This window comes from Lathamus discolor, chromosome 3 (genome assembly GCF_037157495.1).
Source record: "Lathamus discolor isolate bLatDis1 chromosome 3, bLatDis1.hap1, whole genome shotgun sequence".
In the NCBI taxonomy this organism is placed as follows: Eukaryota; Metazoa; Chordata; class Aves; order Psittaciformes; family Psittacidae; genus Lathamus; species Lathamus discolor.
Window position 1 is genome coordinate 100118266 of NC_088886.1, and position 23511 is coordinate 100141776.

The 23511-nt window shown below is 36.4% G+C and overlaps 1 protein-coding gene across 3 annotated transcripts in view; it reads right to left on the minus strand.

Moving 5' to 3' along the window:
• PARG (poly(ADP-ribose) glycohydrolase) overlaps positions 1-23511 on the minus strand; it is an 81726-nt gene that overhangs the window by 33430 nt on the left and 24785 nt on the right. For all 3 annotated transcript variants that reach the window (XR_010610760.1, XM_065670791.1, XM_065670789.1), the window contains exons 8-13: positions 17244-17336; positions 14895-15052; positions 6049-6128; positions 3984-4044; positions 3240-3315; positions 1233-1380 (exon numbers count right to left, since the gene is read on the minus strand). Coding sequence is in view for 2 of the 3 variants with exons in the window: in XM_065670791.1 (XP_065526863.1) it covers positions 1233-1380; positions 3240-3315; positions 3984-4044; positions 6049-6128; positions 14895-15052; positions 17244-17336 (616 nt within the window). In the remaining variant the exon portion in view is untranslated. The remainder of the gene's footprint in view (positions 1-1232; positions 1381-3239; positions 3316-3983; positions 4045-6048; positions 6129-14894; positions 15053-17243; positions 17337-23511) is intronic.

The following is a 23511-nucleotide window of genomic DNA, read 5'->3' on the forward strand; positions in this document are numbered from 1 at the left end:
TAAAACACTAAAAAAGATTACCAAGTATAAAACTGAAAACAAAAGATGTGCTGTCCAGAACAATCAATAGCTCAGAACAGAGTAAGATTTGCAAGATCCAAACTTCAATTCCTACTGTGCATGTGCGTGAGAGAAAGAAGTGCTTTGGAAGGACTCTTCCAAGAAATCTGTTCTAATAACTGCACAAATACCTGACTGCTGAGGTAGCTCATTTAACTAAATCCAACATTTTGACTACAGTAGACCAAAAAATATAAAATATAAATATTCTACTACAGTATTTGTCCAGAGGATCTCTCTGATCAAACACTTTTTTCGTTGTAGCTGTCCTTTAGAGTAAATAAACAAGTATTATAGCATCATTTCATTTTCCAGTTATGACAACTGCTCACTGTGTTCCCATGTATAGAACTGAGACACAGCATGACCTGGGCCTCTCCACCTCCTAATAGTGACATTTGGTGTTTTGGTGCTAGCTGCTTGATCCAACTGATGATAAAGCATTCCAAGTTCTACTACACAGGTGCAAACAAGATCAAAAACACTTTCAGCAAAGCATTGGACAGACAGCACAGCTCCATACACAGCCTCTCAACAACATACTGCAGGAGCCTTTAGGTTTTGATGTTGTAATTACAAACCCATAACTAACTTACAAGTAACAAACACATGGTTGTAACTTACAAAATCAAAATTTTTTAAGAGATTTCCTGACTTTGTACCCCTTTTAACGGACGCAAATTTTCTCCTTTTCCACTTTGTTTTTTTGTTAACCAGAAGGCTGTTCCTCTTCTCAGTTTTCAGTCCCACTGATCACATCAAATGTTACAAATTCCAGAGAGGAACAAAACCAACCCCACTTTAATGTTACAAAACATTACTTGCTAATAGCTGGGACCACCTAATGGCTGCTAATTGTGGCTTTTACCTGTATCACCCACGATATTCTTTAGCTAGGACTAAGGACCTCAAACACATTTATATAAGGTAAAAAAGTTCTGTCTGCTTGCTGTAATTTTGTTTGTTTTCTTCACAAAACATCTATAACAGCAGCCCTATGGTCTTAAGAGGTGGGGTGAAGAAGGAAGCTCTTTGTCAAATGAGTACTGACTTTGTTTCTTCCTTTTTTCTTTCTAAGATGTTTTTATTTAAACATTTTAAAGTTCAACTTGAGATATATTTTCTACATACAAAACCAGAGAACATGTGAAACGTTTTCTGCAAAGACTAACCTGTGATGATGAGGCATTCATTGTGATCCAAGACTTCAGTGATGAGCCTTGATACAATCAGTTCTGGGTTGATTAAGAAACGAATTTCTTCTTGTACTAGTCCTGCCCCAGTCACACCACCTCCAACAAAACGGTTTGCAAAATCAACCTAATAAAAATATATTCAGAAGGATTATGATATAAAGCAAACAGCATAAACCCCTTTCATTTACCAGAGTAAATGGTCCTGTACAAACTTCTGTAACTGTTGAATTCTGCTGCAATAACTTAAAAATACAAAACCTGATTAACAGCATTCCTTTTTGTCCCTTTCTACTTCTCAGAAAACTTAAACCAAGTGAGAAATCACACAGCAAAACAGTTTTGCATCTCAAATGCTCTGAATCCAGGTTCTGTGAGTTTTCTTTGAAGAGCACCCATTTAAGAATAAAACATTCAGTAAATGTGAAAGATGAAAAAAACAATTTACAGTACTCTTTCTGCATTTTCTGGACACTGAAGAACTATTAAGTTGTCCTTTCATAGCATTCTGCCCCAGCTGTCCATACTGGAGGATTTTTAGATTAGCATTGCCTCCATACCAGTTGTTCTGTAAAGAATCTCTTATCAATTCTTTGAATGCACTTGAACACGGCAAGTAATTTTGATCATTGAGGTTTCTGCTTGAAACAGAGCAGCTCTGGATTCTATTTTTTGCTGCAATAATACATATTTTGCAAATTACATTTTTAAATAGACAACATTCCTTTTAAGAGTTTGGCTTATACAAATTAAGTGGCCATATAAATCTAATTTTTAAGCCACATAATCTTTCACATGCTATTGGCTTCTTACTGGTTTTTATTTATATATCTTTTGAAAGCACATTTACAGGAGGGGAGCATAAGTTGCTGGAATGACATGAACATCTGTGTAGATTAAAAACCGATTCAGGAGTCAGAGTCTAAAGCCAGCCACTAAAAGCACAAGTAGTCCTGAATTCTATTCTGAAAATACCAACACATCTAAACAAGTTGTTTAACACTTGCTGAACTTGAGCAAAAAAGTAACATGAAAGCTACCCAGATGTTCAGTGCATCAGGATCCCAAATGCACTTCAACTGTGCTAAGTAGCCTCACCTTGGTCCCCCATCCTAACCCCTAGCTCATGGCTCCTGTAAAAACACACACCCTTGTCCTGCCCTGTCCTCTGCTGACTCCCACTTGCTGGTAAGATCCCTAGAACTGACCTTCTCTAGGACTGACCTGACTCATCACCTGGTTTTTGAATGATGACCATCAGCCTGTCAACAGGAACTGTTCTGTCACTGTCGCATCTGTTTGTCCCAGTCAGCCTACTGAGGCTGGGATCACTGGGAACTCCTGCACTGCATTCATAATCCTGCTCCCTCCTGGAGTAATAAGCATTCTTTGTCTGAGCACAGATACTTCTAGAAGGCAGACTTTTTTTTTTCCTCTTTATTTTTTCTGCTAGAAAAGCAAAACCTAAACAACTAAATGGAAAACTCAAATGTGTTCCTTTCCATAGATACAGACAGTACATCCTCCTTATGCATTTCTTTTGCTGACTTCCTCCCAGACCAAAACAGTGGTGCTGGCAGCAGCAATAAAATCTCTTGAACCACTGACCTGGTCACTGTCCAGGGCACCAGAATAATTCTTAAAAAATAAACTGAAACACTTGACAACTCATCAAGATCACAACCTGAAACTTATCTTGTCAATCTTTCATACTGCTTTGAACCAAAAGACCTGAAGCTGTCCAGAACTTGTGACTTTCTGTCAGCCTTTTCTGCAGCAGGTACATGTACAGATCTAGACAAGCTGGGGATTACTGACAGTACTAAGATTGCCCATGGAATTAATTTTGATGTTTCTTTTACACTGCATAACATTTTGTCATTTAAGTCAATTGAGGATAAAAAAAAATAACTTTCATTAAGCTGGCGTATTGTGAAAGTATGACAGAAACATGACAAAGCCATAGTTACTGTTATATGTGCTTACCTGTAGCATACCTTGTCCATTGCTTTCAATGGTGCCTTCATACGTGACATGCAATCGAGACAGTTTCTTCTGAGATCTATCAGAGAAAAAATATTGTACAGAAATGATTACAGAATCTCCACACAAAGACATCCATTCTAAACAAACCCATCCAAACCCAAACTTTTTACACATCTTAAACAAAAGTTGGTTTAAAAAAAAAAACAACCCTGATGGACTAAAGAAAATGCATCTGCCTTTCAGAAACAATTTGAAAAGGTTTAACATAGTCAATTGTTCAGTTTCTCTGCCTCTATCACCATAAAATACCAAATTTGAAATTAGAAATTCTGTTTTTTCACAAGTTTGTCCCATATTACCTTGATAACCAGCAAGAAAGCTGCAACACCTGTGTTTTCATGCTTATTATCACCCATACTTTACTATATTTCCTGTCATTTCTGAAATCGAGTCATCTCTCTTTTTTCCCATTCAAGCAACAGCACCAAAAATGTGCTGCTGTTTTAAAAATTCACTTAAGACTTGTGGACTTCACAGGCAAAAAAAAAAAATCATACTGAAAAACTCAGGACACTTGAGTTACTTGTGGCAGTTCAACTACTTTCCTCTGTACTTCTCTCTAAAACAATCTGTATGAAACATTGTTTTCTGTAGTACTTCCACGCCTGAATCAATACCATATGAATGGGATTCAGTTATCATTGACTTCAGAAATTTCCTATATTAACAAGATGTTTGACTTACCTTTCCCAGTCTGGAAACTCCTGGAGACACTGCCTTGTAAACGTCACCAATCCCGTAGGTTCTACAGGCAAACCAACCCCAGAGAAAAATAAGTATTAACTGCTGGAGCTTTCATCCTTAGATTATTTTAAGTGGTAAGCTTTTAAAATTACAATTAAGAACATTCTTGGCAGAAACAGAAAAGCTTAACTTTCCTCAAGAGTACTTTCCTCAAGAGTAGTTCTGCATCTTCCCCTGACAGCCCATGTTCAAATTGAAAACTAGTGGGAAGACCAAAATACTCATTTCTCTTTCCCCTTTGGAGTTTGAGCATTTTTTCTTTCTCCAGATCTAGAAAAAACCTACTACTTATATGATTTTTCACTTGTAAACACTGCTAGAAAGACTCAATAGTTGAAATATAACGTGCTGCCACTGAGTAAAAAAGAAACCATGAACCTTTATAGAGGCAGCTACTGTTCAGTGTGAACAGGCAACACAGAGTACTCAACCTATGGATGGATGAAGCAGCAGCTCATATTTCCAAGAAGTCTTATATGTCAATAAAGATGCAGTGTTAGTGGATTTCCAAATCAAGCCATTTTCAGCCCTAACAGGGTGCTAGTGGAATTCACTGTATCTCAGAGAAAAGAATCCTCCTTACATTCAATTACCATTTACCAAAAAAAAAGTTGCTTACAATAAAAAAAGCTGCAAAATTATTACAGCAATTTATAGAGCTAAATTACTCTAGTCTTACTAATTCCTTGGACAGAAAAGAACCAAGAAATGTGGTCTTTTAAAGTTATGATAAGGATTTTTAATTCAAGAAAAGAGCACTCAAGAATCTTATTAAAGTTATAATGTTAAGAAATCTAATACAATGGTTTTATAAAGCATGTTCCTAACAGATCTCATTTGCACAGGGGTCAGGGGCAGCTGCGTAAATTTAGTATTTGGTTTACATGAAAAATACTTATGACTTAAATATTAAGAAAAAGGTAGTACAATATCTCTCTTCTCAGTTCCACACATAGATCTATTTACTTTCTACTGCACAGATTTAGTTCTATCGACATTGCTGAAAGTTTGAAAGCTTAAATAGAATACAGCTGCATTTAATTTGTGGTGAATTAAAATGATGAACTGAAGATGGACTGAACCAAGTAAAGGGATTTTTATGTTTAATTGCTTAAATCTGTGTTTCTTTTAAAAGAAATCTTCCTGAGAGAATATAATGGTAATAGTGAAATAGTGACATGTAAAGAAAAAATTCTTAAAACAAAAAGGATATTTCTGCAGATGTGAAGTATGCTACTGCAGTAAAACCTCTTTCTCCCCCCAAAATACAATATATGAGCTCTGATACAGTTCTCAGAAAAATAAATTATCTCTGAAGGCTTATGCAGATGTTCAAACTCATGGTAACAACAGAAGGTAAAACTATGTACACCAAGGAAAATACGACACTAACTTTCAAAATGTTTTGCTATCACTTGTTTTATTTGAACTAGGCAAACTTCACAACAGCTTTGCTTTGGGACAATAGAAGAGAAAAAAACTGAAGTATCAACATAACTAGGGGAAATCCCTCAGAACTACAAACATTATAGTCAAAGGACTAAATGTGCATACTGCAGGAAATCTGAAGCTTGGTTCATAATCCTTAAGCCTGTGGTTTTAATGACTACATATAGTGCTAAGTTGCCTCTGCACTCTTACTCTGATGCTGTGCAGCAAGTAGTTGCATATATTACAGACATTAAACATACATTTATATTTACACATATATATACACACATTATATATGCATAAGGAGGGGTGAAAATACATCTGTATGTATTTTACACACACCCCCCATATATCTCAGAAAAAAAGTACAATAAGCTCTGTGCCACAGATTTAATTGTATGCATCATCTATATGAGAAGTGACATTAATATGGATATCAAAAGCAAGCTGGCTTTTGTTAGACACTTCCATTATAATGCTGCACAGCCATTTCTAAATGTAATGGGATTGAATTTTTCATGTATCTGCATTGTAGTAAAAAAAAAAAAAAAAAGAAAAAGAATAAAAAATATACTTTTTTCTGTGACTCTCCTAAAATAGCAGAAAAGGGTCTTAAGTTTCTCTGGCTTCCTTGGTGACCGTCCTTCAAACAATCTGAAAAAGAAATAAAAGCAATTAATTAGATTTCAGGGATATAATGCATATTAACTAGGCTACTTACTGCAATTTACATTGTTTAGCATTATGCATGTATTTCTATTAGCCTTGAATTTAAATACTCTGCTGTGGAAAGAACCCTCTAGACAGACCCTCTGTACCATGGGTCTTTAGGAGTAACAAGTTCATTCACTTGTTAAGTTTCTGACGAAGATGTTACATGAATGCCTGTATCACTCATACAGATTTCATAATATCAAAAAAAATGTAATTTCGACATGAACATCCAGGAAAGATACTATTTTTCATTTGCAACAGACTGGCTTGGATTAAAGTAAGTGACCAAGGGGTGAAGACATGTATGCTGAGTACTCCAACATCCAAATGCCTTACCCTACTTTCAGCTCAGTGAGTTGTGGAAAATTAATGCAAACATATTGCTTTCAAGAGATGCACTGTACCAGCAGTGCTCCTAAAGAAAAGAACCTACCCCCAACAGCAGTGGCTTCATCCACTGGGCTACTACCAGCATTCTAACATTCATTTATAAAAACCTAAGCATTAAAAAGAAGCATCTTTTTTTTAGCCATTAAGTGAATGCATTCTTTTAAGGTTAGCTGAAATACTTTCACTGCATCATCTATCCTCCAGCAACTGGAACACACATTACTTAATTTCCCTTCCAACAAAGTGACAAGGTATTGTTATTGGCAATACATAATAGAATTTATCTGGAAGGAAGAATAGCAGCAACTTCAGAAATAATATCCTTTGAGTAGGAAATTCACTAAAAGATGTCTAATACAGTGAAAGCCCTGAGGATGTAAGACTCCTCTGCAACAGTCTAAGTAAAGGAATGACACATTATTCATTTGTTTCCATGTACTGGAATGACAACCTGCCTTTAAAACCAGAATGCTGTCAGATGAACGTAGCTGTCAGCGAAGTGAACTAGAATTTTTTTCAGTATTTAAAAATTCCTATTAAGTATAGGCATTGAAGAGTTCAATTTCATCCAAAATCTATATTAAGTCACAGAAGCTAATTTTTATTAATAAGGTTTTATGAAAACTATTGTATTCTTTGAATACTCAATCAGGAGTTTAAAGCAGCAAACTTCAGACTTTGTCTATTTTAAATGGCCCAATATGTGAGTTCTATCAAGGGGTTGTGCTTGCGCCAATAATAAGTGGTTCATAAAATAAAGACTAGATATGTGTGTGTGTGCATGCATACACATGTGTGCAGGTCTTGCCTAAATGCACAAGTTAATGCTGACCTTTTATCTGAAAGTCTCATTTGGTGTAACTCCATTAAACTGGTTAATTTACCTATTAGCCCAGTCATGCTTTTACTAGTTTTTTGCCTCTTTACATCAAACTGAAATCTTGCTTATGTTACAAATTCTTGGGAGAGAGTTCTTCATGTCACAAAGGTGATACATGATTCTGCATAACTAGCAGACCAGGCAGAAGTCCAGAACTGGAAAAGCTATGCCTGAAATAAGTCAGATCATGCTAAAAGGCAATGGCAAGGCAGATGAAACAAAGTTAATGCATCACAACTGTTCATTAAAATGAACTCTCTCTGCCAAGTAGGGAATTTCAACTATTATTTTTTCACATATGAAGTATTCAGTATGGGCTTCTCTTTTGTTAAAGACTGTGATAACTACCTCTCTTCTTTCTCCCCTGGGATCAAAGCCAGAGTAATGCTGATTTGCTTCTGACAAAAGTCATTTACAGCAGATAAAATTTCCTCAAATACCTCACATAATTACCAGTGAAGAAAGATATCTGTGTTGTGTGTTTCTGTTCTAGCCCTATACAACTAGGCAAAAACCACAGGGCAGCACAGAACAACTTGAAAAGCTCTGGGTTCTGGCACAGGCACCCTTGCTGCAGAGGAATACTCCATACAATGGGGATAGAAGAATACCGTGGTGTTCAAAATTATCTGTATTTTGATCCAGTATCTATATGAAACCACTAACTACATGCATCAGATCTTATACAGCACTTAGCCCAAGAGCTCTCGTCACCTCCCTCTCCTGACAGCGTTTGCTTTTCTTCACTATGACCTAACACAAATTGTACTTCCTCTTCTGAAATCCACTGCTAAATACAGAAAAATATTTAAGAAAATTATTTATTTACTAAAACCAAAAATGTGCAACACCGGTTCTGCACCCATGTTTTAGGGCTGAATCCACCACAAGTTACGTTTGTCCAAAACCAAACACACTCATAAAAGGACCACCCTTTACAGCAGGTTGAAGACTCCAAGTCTTAGATGAACATGCTTGGATTTACTTCATATTTTCTGTGTTTAGACTTTTCCTTTCCAAGTGAGTTAGTGGCAAACTGAAGATGGTTATCTGCAAACATGCTTTTTATTATACATGTTTGAAAAATACAAAACTCTAGCATATTGCTTGCATATTTTCACATAACCAGACCAAGGAACTCAAAACAGCTGAAGTGGTTTAAAACATTAGGAGTCTGTCTTAAAGGCCAATCAGACCATTGAAAAATCCCCACAAATTAGCCTTAGACTCTCACAGTATTTTTTAAAGCTACTGATATTCATTCAGTTGAATTTGATCGCTTCGTAAGTTCTTTTAAATTTCCACAGAAAAATCATATCGCAAGGACATCAATGATTCAGAAGACTTTCATCAAGCTATACTAAAGTCAGAAGAAAAGCACAAGAGAAAAATCAAACACTTCCCCTTCAATACACGCAGGCAGCCAAGCTTCCTTAAGTGCAGCACAGAGTAACCAGTCATCTATGCAAATGCAACAGTAAAAGCTTAGGTGAGGATATAACATGACAAAGTTATGAATGTCTTAACCTTAAACCTTACTTCTGAAATAATCAATTAGACAACATGAGAAGCTTTATTTCTGAAGCAAATATCTCTATTTAGAAGAGCAAAGCTAGATGAAAGTATTACTAAGATAAAGAAAATTCTACTTCAAGCTCTGAGACATATATTCTAATAAAAAAAAAAAAAACAACAACCTACCACAGGAAAATGTAAATGGAAACCACATAATCAATTTCCTGACAGAATAACTCAAGGCCAAACCCCATTAATTCCAATTAAAGAACTCATCCAAATGAAATGCACTGTAAATCAAATGCATTGCACTGCAAGCCCACTTTCAGTCAAAATAATTGAAATATTACAGGCAACTGCATATGTAAGCTGTTTTGTTTTGTACAAGATGTTCCCATTGCCATGCAGCTAACTTCAATTTAGTAGATGCAGGAGCTAAGAAAGCTTGCAGGGCTCATCACCAAACACAGCTGCAAATTTATCTCTGGCTCTCTGGCTTCCCAGCCAGGGTAGCAGCAATGTTAATCAAATAAAAAACCTCTACAGAGATACACGCAAGGAATCGAGGAATCAAAGTCAGACTTCAAAACATAAGAAAGTACATATGTGAACAGTGTCAAACACAAAATAGATGGGGAAAACAATTTAAAAAATTCTCATCAACTGTCAGTAAATGCATTTTAAAAATGCAATCAATATTCTGGTTTTTGAAGTCTCATAGAATACAAATTCAAGACTGTCTTATTTTCAACCTACATTTCCACCTCAGAAAGCTGGAGGCAACAGCCCTGAAAAACCTGCTCCTAAATCCTCTGAGTGCTGAGGTAAGCAGCAAATTTGCAAAGTACTTCAAAGGCTGCATTTCCAATGACACAACATGAACATGATCTAATAACATCAAGAGCTACACAAAAGTGACCTTGGCATGCACACAGTTTACTGGGGAGAAGTTGAACCAGCTTAAGTAAATAGTTCCGAAATTCATTGGTTCTGATTAATGTATAATAAAAATACAGTAGTTTACTTGTAAAATTTAATTTCCAAGGAGCTACGCTGATCCCTTGACGTTACTTGAAGAACTGGCTCCAGTAATTTTTACAAGCAGAAGGAACCATTACCGTCATATGCTTTAAACTTCCAGTTAAATAATTTCATGCCGGTATTTCCATCCTCATTCTTTATCTTCCCATCCCCAGGCTGGGTTTCCTTTGAATGTTTTTTTTTTTTTTGCAAAGGATATAATCATGTCTTTACATTGAATTTGGAACCTATCACAAAACTCAGAAAACTGTCTATGTGGTAATAATATGCAAAAATTTGCAATATGGATTATACTTCAAAGAATATCTCCCATTCATAAATCCACAGCATTTCACGTGTTCTGTTTGCAAAAGTGTGAATACACAATTTTACACTTACAGTCTCTACAATTAACTATGTGTGCTTTTTCTTGACTACCACAGATATTAAAAAGTGTGTTTTTCTTTACTGCTATAGTTGATGATACACTTGTACGATTTCTTGTATTTATTTTCGTTCAAGAAAAACTTTTGGTGATTTAGGAGTCTTTCTTGATGAAATGACAAGATACTAACTCCAAGTACTCAGCACCAAAGAAAAGCAGTGTAAATGTTTTACCATGAGGACCTAAACCAAGAGACATCCTACAGCATGCTACAGCTACATTCTGGACTAAATTACTATTTTTACTAAACTAACAATAAAATATTCAGATTAAGTACAGGTTTAATCACTACAGCAAAGTCATTATACTAGACTCCTTAAGAATAGGATCCTTTTAAAGTTGTCTATTTAAAAACTATTTCATCGTTTATCACACACAAATGTTAAATTTTAAATTTTTCAGAATAAAGTACTCCATTCAAGGCTAGTTAGGAAATATAACCAAGTAAGGCATAACAGAAACAGGAGCAGTACCTGCAAACTCAGAAAATCTAGAACCACTCATCAGAGGAGCAATGCACCTCTCTGCCAAAACCAAGTTCTCTCAAAGTCATCAGACAATTTATTCCCCAAAGAATACTTATTAGTGCTGCAAAATTGATATCGTTTATGAAGAGACAATTGCATTACTCGTAAATTCGATTTCAATTCTCCCGCATAAACATACTATAGTTTGCCTATTTCCTTTCATATATTATACATGCCGTAAGAGACATATATCTTAACTAGTGGGGTTTTTTTTCCTCCCACCTCATTTCCAGTCACTTGAAATTGCTTTAAAGGTTTTTTAGACAAAGCAATTCAGTCCTAGTGGAATACTAGTGGTTACATACCAGAACATGCATTAATGCATGTGCCAAAAGAGCTACCATGCTTATGTCATCAGACATACTAACTTCAATTAAGACTTCAGTTGTTTTGATGGGAGCTATTATGGATGCATAGCATGCCCTGTTTAACTAGAGCAGTTTTTTGAAAAAGGCAACCAGAGGAGTTATTGTAACTTGACACAACAGCTAAGAATGGATCTGTAGCAGGTCAAAGTCACAGCAAAAGCAGAGCGAGTACTTGACAAACCCTTCCTTTTCAAAGGGAAAGTCAACCAGAACACTGACTCAAAACGGCAGATGAGAAGCTTTTTTCCTTTTACTTTACTTTCACATATAACAACCTAGGTAGCTTCCTAAATTACCAAATTCTGCAGTGTGAAGATAAAGGTCTGATAACTTGGTCAACAGGGACGGGAAGAAAAAATCTCCACAACGCAGTCTTGTGTGACAGTGGATAGCATCCATCCCAGCATCTTACAAAAAAATAAATGCAAGAAAGCATAGTTCAATCTTTTCTTTAACAAACTTCAAGAGGAAGATATTTTTTATGAAAGTGCTATAATAAACCACAAACTATTCACAAAGAAGATCAATTATGAACATCCCCCTAAGAAACTACCTTAAACTGTGCAACCAACATCGTAATTGTAAAGATGATCTCAGAAGAGCCAATGCAATTCGTGCTCAACATTCAACCACCATGCAACTTCCATGGTAAATTTATCAGTAAGAAGAATAAAATCACAAATCTCATTATTTCTTTCTTTTGTGATGTGATATTTCCGCATAAAGCTGTCCAATCTATTTCCATCTTGTATATCACAAATGTGCTTTTAAAAAGAATTAAACTCTTTAAATTTAGCTTGATACCTTGAACAGAAGCAGTATTTTATGCTATTTAGTATCACCTACTAGTATTCACACATAACAAAGCTCTCAAAGTTAAACTACAAATTCCATTTTATTAAGTAGATTTGAAATGAATTATATTATTAATGACTTAATCATAGTAGGCCCATCCTTGCCAAGTACAAAAGGGAACAATTCAATTAAATTACTCAGTATTTCATTATACACAGGTGACTTTCAGTCTGTAACGTGATGAACAATCAAAATAGACAGTTACTGTCAGAACATACTATTAAACTAAGTGCTTTAGTGTCAGACGAAGGATGCTCACTTTTCTTTTCCTCTCATCTGGCAAGACCAACTGGCAGGAGAGGAGAGGTAAAACATAGATTGTGTACATTAATACTAACTCATACAACAGCCTTCCTTCCAATCGGCTGCACTTATTAGCACATCCACAAGCATTCAACCAACCTGCTATCACCACTGTGGTAACAGCACCAAGCACTGGTGCACCAGAAAATGCTTAACAGAGGGAGAAGGAAAACAAGGAAAAAGGAAAAAAAAAAACCAAACAAACAAAGAACACCCAAAAATAAAATTAAAAGTAAATTCTCAATGTCTTGCACTGACTGTCTGTTGGTCTGTCAAACATATCCTACCAGTCCACCTCTTACCCACTGCCTGTCACACCATATATTATACTTTATTTATCTGCTTATTAGCAAATGCAAAATACATGGGGGGCAGGTGTGGGGATGTGGGGCAATGATTCTGGTCCTTAAGTGAAAAAAGCACTGAAAAACAAAACTAATTATATTAAAATCACCTAAATTGGAAAACACTGAAGAAGAGCCACTTTTAATCCTCAAGAACCAAAGGACATCAGCTTCCCTTCTGTTCTCCAGTTTGGCAACAATATTCTTGCACTTACATGAGTAAAAGTGGCTTTCTACACTATGGGACTAAGAGCTGAGCATTACCTCATCCATAATGCAAGAGGAAGGCCTGAAGGTTGTCTGCTGTATTACTCCTTTCAAATAACATTTTTGGAACTTCCTATGAGTGATAGCACTAGGAAGCCAAGTCAGAGAGCAAAGGAGCACTGACTGGAATAGGGCAAGAAGTCCTGTATATACTGGTCATTATTTAAGTCTATGACAGGAAACTATTTTCCTAACAATTTGCCAACACTTTTTTGTTTAAAAGTAGCCCAAAATAATATGCCCCAAGTTAATCACTAGTACTACACTGCATTATTGTGAATTTACATTGCTGTGCAATGTTCACAGAAGAGAATATGAATTTACTCCAGTGATTTAACAGCATTTTATTCCATAGTTGGCAAGAATTTAACTGTTCGATTTATAATATGCTTAAGTTACAACAAACATTGGTACCTTGAAGTACTTTTAAAAAAAAGCCATAACAAACAAACAAAAAAACCATAAAATTCAGCTAGAAGTGTGTAGCTGGTGCAGCCAAAGAGAACTCTTTCCAGAACTTTACTGTCCTCTTTCACTGCTTTGAACATAAATCATTTTTATACATTGATGGTACTTTTCACTTACTTGCTCTTATGGAAAAATATGCTGAATTGTATGGTACAGTAATGCCCACCCACATTTCTCTTCTGTAACCCACTGCACTACTGGAATAAAGACCAAGACAGTCACCCTGGTCTCTCTTCTGAAATACATAGCACAGAGAAACCTGTCCCAACCCTTAAAGACAGCAAGCACCAAAACTGTTGTTAGCACATGGGCATGCCTTACAATTTATTCCGGGAAGTTCTAGTCTAATACTGCTCTTATGACACACATATCAGAGTGTGCTAGATCACAGGTAACAGTATTTTTGTATATCATCTCAGTTTTCAGAGCATATACACTACATATGTTAACTGTGAGGAATAAGAAAAACTCTAAATCAATAATCAATTCCAAGCTCCAGCCTAATAAACTTCAGGTTGATCTATACAGACTTGTATGGATGTGCACAGAAGAAAAACTCTAATTTCCTATCTTCAAGTCCATGTGAACCATAATATTTCTGCAGCAGGAAATATCTTCATCCTCTTCCCCCATTTAAAATTGAAATAAGCATAGTTAAAAAATAAAAGACGTGAAGAAAAATTTCTGTAAGTTATGTAAGTTCTGTAGCACTGAGGAAAAAAGAGTAAGCATTTGTTTAGAAATCAGAGTATCTTTAATTAAATTCTTACTGTGTTCTTGAAACCTTTTTAGGTTAACTTATAGGAAAAGGACAAACTTATTTTAACATGCAGCTCTAACTGCTTTAAAACGACAAAGGATTGTATGGATGCTGAAGAAGGAAGTCTTATTGATCTGACTTAATGTGCAGATCTTGACTGCTGACACAAGAGGCACCAGAAACATGGCTGGGGAAGCACTGATATTGAATTTAAATATATATATAGAACACTTGAAGCACAATTAAATATCCCATTTGCAGATGAATAGCTTTTGAGGAGGTTGGGAATTTTTTCAGCCTAATTATGCCAGAGCAAGAACATGTCTGCACATGTGCATGCATGAAAAACAAAAATTTGGAATGCTAAGCATATCTTCCCTGTGCACAACATCCTTTCTTACTAAATTGCATAGTTTTCTTGTGACTTAGAAGCAAAAAGAAAGCAAGCAAACTACTGAAATTGCTGACAGAAACATGAAAGAAACAGTAAGTTTCTCCTCTAAATGATGACAATAATACTTTCATTGAAGGGTTATCAGCTTCATTTACTCCAGAGTGCCATACCTGTTGAAGTTAATGTCTGGATAACTAGAATATTCAGACTTCATCTTCGCATTGCGACGTGGAAAAGTACAGAAGAAAGCATTAGCTAGAAAACTAGCAATCTGTTCCTGTGACATTGTGATGGAGTGATTCATCTTTTGTTTCAGTAGAGGTATTGGCTACCAAAAAAAGAAGTGAGGGAGAGGGAGGGGCAGGACAGAAGGGAGGGAAGGAGAGAGAAAAATAGTTAGCTTACCTGTTTTTAAATGAAAAAACCAGGAGCACAAAATTACATTTGTTAAATTAGTGCAAGAGTAATTTAGGCCACGGGTGAACCCTTTAATCAGCAGCACCATTAAAGTCAAGAACAGTTTATTCAAGACAATTCAGGAAAAGCTTGCTTGACAAAGTGAAGATTTCTAATCAGTAACAAAATGAAAGACCAAGAAAACAGAACTTATCAAACAAAACCATGGGGAATAGAGAGGGGAAAATATAGATGAGGCATTGCAAATCTTGGGCAATCCTAAAACCTGAAGTAAAAGCCTACTTTCAATAGCTGTATACTTAAGAATCCTAAAGGAATGCTTTCAGCTACAATAACCATGCCTAATACTCTACAAAGAAATGCAGAAGTACGGCAGACCACCACTCTATGACTTGCTTTGAATTTTTTTTTTCCATCCTACTTGAAGAAATAACACTGACAATATTTGCAGAAAGTGCGTGATTATCTATTATTTTTATATGCAGTATGGACAAAAAGCTCAGCTTCACTTTGGTCTTCAATTAGAAGTTTTGCTGACTCTTGGCATTTGCAACTTAGAATCATAGAATAGTTAGGGTTGGAAAGGACCTCAAGATCACTCTAGTCAGGGTTTCTTTAATATAAAAAGAAACAAAGGATCGGGGGAACTAAAAAAAACAATCCCCTGAAGCGTTATACATCTTCCATTTTATCAGGCTTTAGCCTCTTGATATGGAATTTTTGCTCACCACTTCCATGGCATTTTACTTATTTTCAAAAATATACCATAATACAGGATGGGGGAGGGATATCAATCTGACTGCTGAGAAGACCAGTACCAGTTACGATAAAGCCACTTGACAGGAGAAAGAGAACAGAATTTTCACTTCTCCCAGTATTCTCAGCCATCACCATTTGCCTAGCTCCAGGAGAGCTGAGCAGCTAACATTTTAATCCTTTTAGTTGTGAATATAGAAATTGCTACTAATTTAGACTGTTGAATATACAGCCTTGTTTAATCCACAAAGCAAACAAGTTTTCCATCATTCTTATAACTACTACATTCACATTCACTGATTCTCATTCCATCATCTGGCTATTTAATTAATAAGCTCTATTGTGATGTCTGAAGGCACACAGCTAGAGGGGGGAAAAAAATCTAAGAAGCTTTCTAATATGTTCTACATGCCTATAAAAATGGAATATTTTGGACAGTGTGTTACACTGTAACAAATTTAGCTTTATGCCTAACCAAAAAAAATGAGTCCAACAATGTTCTTCCTAATTTTATACTGCCTAACAGTACATCATCTTTATAAAAGGAATTACTACATGAACTTGCAAGTCTTGTGCTTGACTGTGCAGCAGAAACTTTGTCGCTTTCTCAAAAATTTCCCCCATCAAGTGACTAGCAAAAGAATTTTAAAGAAATGTTCATACTGTTTGAAATTATATATCTATTGCAGGACTCCTGCAGCATAACAGTGTAAGGAGAGACTTTCCTTACCCCTGTCCAACAAAATCAATTAAAAAAAACTGTAACAAAGGAGCTTACAAATTTAAGTCCTTATCCTGCTAATGTGTTACCCAGCATACATAGTCACTTACTTGATCAGTCCTATTCACTTTTATCAGTTTTACTATCTACAGCACTGATTCTCATTACAATCATGAAGAATTAGTTAAGGTTTGTATGTGCACAAATATTGTGATGCTCCAACTAGGATAAAATATGAAGGCTTAATGAAAATACTGTCTTCTAGGATCAAAAAAAATCTAAAATGAAAAATTAGATGCTTTAAGATTATTTATTTCCGTTAACCGTCATCTTCAAATCTGAAAGGCTGCATAGTCATGTCATTTAAGAAAAGCAAGAAGCAACTTCAACATATAGGAAGTGTTACCAAAGTTCAGGCTAAAAATATGACAGTGAGATATATTTACATTCTATTACATCATTATAGATGTGCATTGTCCGTTCTGCTCCCTAGACCTCAGCTACGTTCAACACAACACCTCTAGCTTTTATTAAGAACATAACACAATCCTGGTGTTTTGACATTAGCCATTAGTTGCAGTTTGCAGAAAAGTGGTCTGCCACAGAGCTAGCTGTGTTTGCTTACCTGGGTGCAGATACTAGGGAGACAGAGCGCCAGCTTGACCATATCAGGAAGAATGGACTGAAACAAATGTTGAGCCTCTGCATCTTCAAGAACCTGTTAAAAATAAAGGGAGGGGGAGAAGGTTTTTACCTCAGAAATAACAAGTGCAAACAGTTTGTGAAATCAGGACCCATCCAAAAGAAATGAGAGAAAAAAATAGGTCCCATTAATTTCATGCAAATCTGTAGCATTTTTCATGGTAGTACCTCACTGCATTTTTACCTTGCAATAGTCTACTAACTGAAACACAGAAATAACTTTCACAGTTGCAGTTGAGAAAACAGGTCACCAAATGCCTTATAAAGTAACACTGATTAAGTTATCACTTGACTCTCCAAAGCAATGAACCAAATTCTCAATTTATAAAAATCACTACATACTGATAAAAGTATTGGAATGATTTACTCAACTTTCATACTCAGGTCATAGTCCAAGACAAGTACCTGGGACATTCTTCTGTTAATAACACATGAAACACTGCTGGGTCATATCAGTGGTCCACAGCACCAGGAAATGCTTTTTAAGAAGAGCATGCAAGCTATTTTGAGCACTTTTTACTGTCCATTCTCATCATGTTCTGTCAAGAATTATAGCCATTGGATTACATATGTTAAAGGCTGCAGCCTGTCTGGTCCCACATGCTGGAGTTGCAAACTCTTCAGACTCTCCCTGTAAGATAGCTGATCTCATGACTATTTTAGCAACCCCTCTTTACCTGCTCTAACATTCTTCCTGAGAAGGAAGCACCAGAATTGACAATGCTCAAAAAAAAAAAACAGGCACACCAATGTTTCAAAAGGCTTCTCAAAGCTTTTAAACTCAAGACCCAGTCATATCAAACTCTTCCTGTCCTATTCTCAATTCCCTTTCTGACACTGTCTGGCCCACTGCTGGTATGTTTGGCTGCCAAAGCATATCAGAGAAAACAAAGGCATTCAGAGAAAGTCCAAAATTTCTTCTGAGTTGCAACTGCCAGATCTGAGCTCAACATCACATACTCAGGGTTTAGATGAACTCGCATCCCCTTTCATATATCATACCCCTGTCTTTAAAAGGTACAAACGGTTCTTTTCAGTGGACAATGCTCTTCTAAGAAAAGCTAGGACAGTCACATGAATGGGAGGCTGTAAAAAGAAAAGTAACATAAAGCAGTGTCTTTGCAATATGCAAAGCAGCAACAAAGCATGCGATATCCTTCAAAGTCCCCATATCCTGACCAGTGAACAGGCTGAAGTAAACTCAAGGAGATAAATGCCCTTTCTCCATCTTCCTGTGCAGTGGCACATTTTTCCCCTGATCTAAGGATCCAGACATCAGATGTGACTGGCTGTTAAACTTGTCTGCTGTGTTTAAGGCAAAACGCAGAGAAAAAAGGAGGAAACAGAGAGGGAAAGGGAAAGAGAACACACTACTTGTACTACAGCTAAGGAACAGAAGGTCACAGGTCAGCCCTCTGCCTCCCTCTTTCCCCTGCATCCAGGGAATCAGCCTTTGAGACAACTACCTGCTACCCGTTTCTACATTAAAATTCTGAAATTGTGGCTTTAAAAGTACAGAATATTTTTCAAGTAAAACTGTTAGAAAATAATTGGATTTATTACCAATTTCACACAAAACCAGTAGCAGACAAAATGGATGAAATGGCATCAGGGTGTTATCAACCTTAGTCTCGTCAACACTTAAGACTAATTGTCACAGAAAGCAATCGTTTTAGTCATATAATCAAAGCTTTGTAATTCACACGTCAATGGAAAGTTTCACACAGACTTCAGAATGTAGAAACACACTGACGATTTTGTTGAGGAAAATACAGTGCCTCTGATTCAAAGCATACTGCTTCTCATAAACAAAGTATTTTGTTTGAAGACTAACAACTTCTAGTCTTCTAAGACCATTACAATAACTATAGAAGTATCTCTGCTCTACTCACTCCCATTCCAAGCGATATAAAGTGGTAACACTACTCAGGAAGTTAAAACACGAACAAATGCTCAAAGAACAAACAACTTATGATAGGGAAGGCGAGGGGGAAATAAAACAATCCCAAATACCTACACAGTTCCTTTCCATGCATTATGTATGCTGCTCGTGGAGACATACAAACCATGTTTTAATTTAAAGTTTTAAATTGAAACAAGAGCTTACAAAGAACAGCAAGCTTCGGAAACATCAAAATCATTTGGTATAATAGAGGAGGAATCCAAGTAATATAAAAATTATTACTGAAAGTAAACTGTCTTTTTTCAAGGTTAAGAAATTACCAAGATGCATTTCTCTTTCCTGTTGCTGGCTGCATATGCACCTACATATTTACACAGTATAAGTCACAAATTGAAAATTATGACCTAACCTTTAACATCATCTGCTCTAGCAGAAAACTCTGTTCTTAGGCACAATGATTTTAAGCACCATAAGGCAACAAAATGAGCTTTTAAAGGCTGGAAATTCAAATCTCAATACAGAAAATGAATATGTAAGTTAAATCTAATCAAAAGATGGCATTTAACCTCAGATGTCTACCAGGCTGTCAAATTCTGATATTCTCCCCCCTTCGGGTAACACTTTCTCTCTTTTAAAGCTGACATATAAATAGTGGCTGCTATGCTTTGCTGACTGCCACAGACTATACAGTATCACTTATCTGGTGACACATTATGGCACTGGACTTTGTCACAGCTGTCAAGACTTCAACCTTTTCTTTATGCTTCTTTGAAAACAATAGAATAATAGTATGAGACAATTTCTTCCCAAAACAGAAGCAGGGCCAGGAATTGCACAGCTCAGCTCTGATGCAGAATGCATAACTACAAAGGTCACTTGTTAAACAAAGGTCATTTCTTAAACTCTGAAACTCTACTTCTCCTTCTCCTTACCTTCCTGATGTTGTATCAGCATATACCCTCCTCTCTACATTACTTCTATGCATGATTTTTACTAGATATCCACTAATGAATCCTCAAAATTTGGAACTGCTAATGCCCTGAAGTGTTCTCACTTGACTTCAGACAGATTATTCTTACAGGGAAATGACAAATAAAGAGTGTTGGGTGCATGAAAATCTTAATACATTTTTCACAAGTCACTTAAAGGACCACACAACTTTAAGAAGATGACCACTATGAGTTCACAGACCTTGCCAAGAAACTCTTAACTATGATTGCTCTCTAATCAAACCACCAAACATCCCAAGCAACCTTTTTTTGACTACTCTCCAATTCAGGCAAAGGTTTCTTAAATATTGCAGAGAAGTACATCAACAGTTTTCTGCCTCAAACATAGTTTGTTTCTTCCTGGATATGTTGCAACTTCACAAAATAGCTGCTGCAGTACATAACTTAAGAACTTGGTGTTCAACTACAGGTGCTGTTTTTAAAACAAACAAAAACCCCTAAAGAAACAAATGAACCTTTCTCCATAATAAACTTTCTCCCTAAAAAAAATAATCCCTTGGGCAAGTATTCTGTCCTGTGCTTCCCATTTATGTCTTAAAGCTATAACCCATTATTGAACAGTAGGCCAGAAATACATAACCTTCCTTGCTTAAGGTTTCTGAAACAAAAACCTAAGTAACTTCAGTCATGGACATAAGCATGTAATCATAACTTACCCTTTCTGCCCATGGACTCTTTCTGTACAGGTAAAATTCCCATGAGGTTTCTATGAAAAAGAAACCAAAAACCCACCTGCAAACCCCTGGCTGCTTGGCCCTCATCCTCTTTTGACGACTAAACCAACACACCACCCCAGCTGGAGCTTTGTAAACCAACCACTGCATATTCTCAGCTATGCTCAGTGCAACACAGAGCCTGGTTTTATCTGTGACAGTCTTTTCAGACTTTGAAAGCAGCAAAAAAGAGCACTCAATCATGGAAAGTAAGAGGATTTCAGGACGTGGAGTGCTGACACCACACCTGTATCTGGCAGGCATTCCATGATGCAAATGCCAACCTGGAAGACCCTACCATAAGCACGAAGATTACCTGGTCACAGAATCAAATGAAGATTTATTAGAAGGGAACTCTCTTCAGGAAGCAGTGATTTGTACTGAGGTAAAATCCAGAGTACTTAGAGACACATTACATACTCTACTTGTTGCTGCTGAAAGAGCGATGTGGTGTTGTATCCCTCTCAAACACACACAACCATATTTTTCATCCACGTTCATTTGATAATTTCCCGAGATCCTTCAGCTTGCTAATGCTACAGGAAATTAACTTGGAGGGGGGAGACAGGGCAAGTCTTCCTCTGCATTAAGTCAGACTAGCCTACCAGAGACATACATTGATAGATGTTGTGCAGGGTGGGCGTTATGTGAAACAGAACTAGTCAAACCCCTTGTCAGTGGGCAACAAAGGCAGCTACCAGTTGCAACTCTTCTCCCTGAAAAAGCAGTAATATTCTAGTTAGTGTGAAGCTGTTACAACAAGCATCTCACTTTGAAGGCAATCTTCTAGTACAGGAATCTCTGTATTGATTTAGTAACATGCTTTAAACTGGCTACAATTTTTTTTAAAGGCTGTAAGTATACAAACAGGAGGAGAAGGGACTGGATTTTCATTCTTAAGATTTGTTTTATAACTTAAGGAATTCCACTATATTAAAAGGTTGTCAACTTTTGATAAAGGAAAATATTTTAAGCATCATAGCAATTATATTTTCAAACAACTGATCAGTTTCTCCTTTCCTTATTACATATACATGTCCTTTGCAGCTTCCTTCAGGATTTGAAATAAAAACAAACCCATACTGTTGACTTTATTCATAGTCCTGAAATCATGCAAAAAATTATCTAGGAATAAAATAAAAGCAGGGTTTATACCCCATAGGAAATGTATACAGAATCAGAGCTACAAAGCATGACTTGCCTTTTGCCAAAGAAATCATTCAGTGATTTCATCAGTACTTACACTGGAGCGACTGATTAAATGAACATGACTTAGGGCTCCAATTCATAATATGCAAATGATTCAGCGAGCTGTAGCAGAGGTAAGAGCTCTTGGCCAAACTTGCATTGCAATTTTGCAAAATGAACACTTCATACTGCAGCAAAGAGGCCTGACTAAACACAGCCATAAGTAATGTCCTCTTGTCACTATAAACCAGTCTTCCAAAATGTAATGAACGAGTATGCCCGACCATGCTAATAAGAAGGACCTGAGGTAGCACAGGGTGATAGTGATGGTAGAGAGTTTAAATCTAAACCTGACAGCTCATCAAACCAAACAAACTGCACATAGAGAACACAAATTTGGACAGCTCTATCTATCACATGGGAAGGTAGAGTCATCACACCAACAGGCAACCAGCGCGCTAAAATAGCGATGGCTTAATGCTTTCAATTTGTTTGGTTTTATTTCCCCATATTAACTTCTGCGGCAGGACAGGGACCAACTGAACCACATTCTTAAGGATAAAGGGGAACACCACTGTACTTCCTTCAGATTGTGTCTTACTCCTAATTCTAATGGATTTTGACCTTCTGACATTTTCCTTCCCAGCTGCCATAAGCCTCACGCAGTTTCTTGGTATTACTTTGTTTCGGTTTGTAAATGCTCTGTACCATCAGTTATAATACTGATCTGCCTTTCCAGTAATAGTTTTCCTAATTATTTTAATGTAAGATATCATACATGGTAATGGCTTCCTTAACCAATCAGACAAACTGCATAGCTTCTATGTATCCTATTCACAGTAAGTTCATTCTCATTTCTGGAATATTTTTCTTTTTCCTTCTCCACTGCCCCCAATTTGTCTCAAATTAAAAAAAAAAAAAATAAAAGAAAAAAAAAAAAGAAGAGTATTTGTGTACTTTTACAGGGCAGTTAAGATCCACCTGATAAACACTTCCAAGCTGAAAAACTGGATTGCAAATACAGTTGTAGCAATCAAGTCTGCAATTCAAAGAAAATAAAGATATGTGAACAAAATAATGCTATCCACATTCTCAAAGAGAAAGATTTGCTCAGTGACACATACATGGAATACATAGGTGGAACATGACATGAAGTCCAAGACAACTTGGAATGGTCTCCTGAAAAAACATAGGTCAGCTTTTGTAATTTTGCAGTTTTGGTGAGGATATCAGGGAAAGCAAGGAATTGGGGAAAAAAGTAAAAAATACACTTGAGAAACAAGTACAATAGGAACCTGGGTTTGAAGCACTAATTTCTTTCTAAAACCATTAACAATCATGTTCGACTCATAAGCATTTAAAATGCTGCTTAGCTTC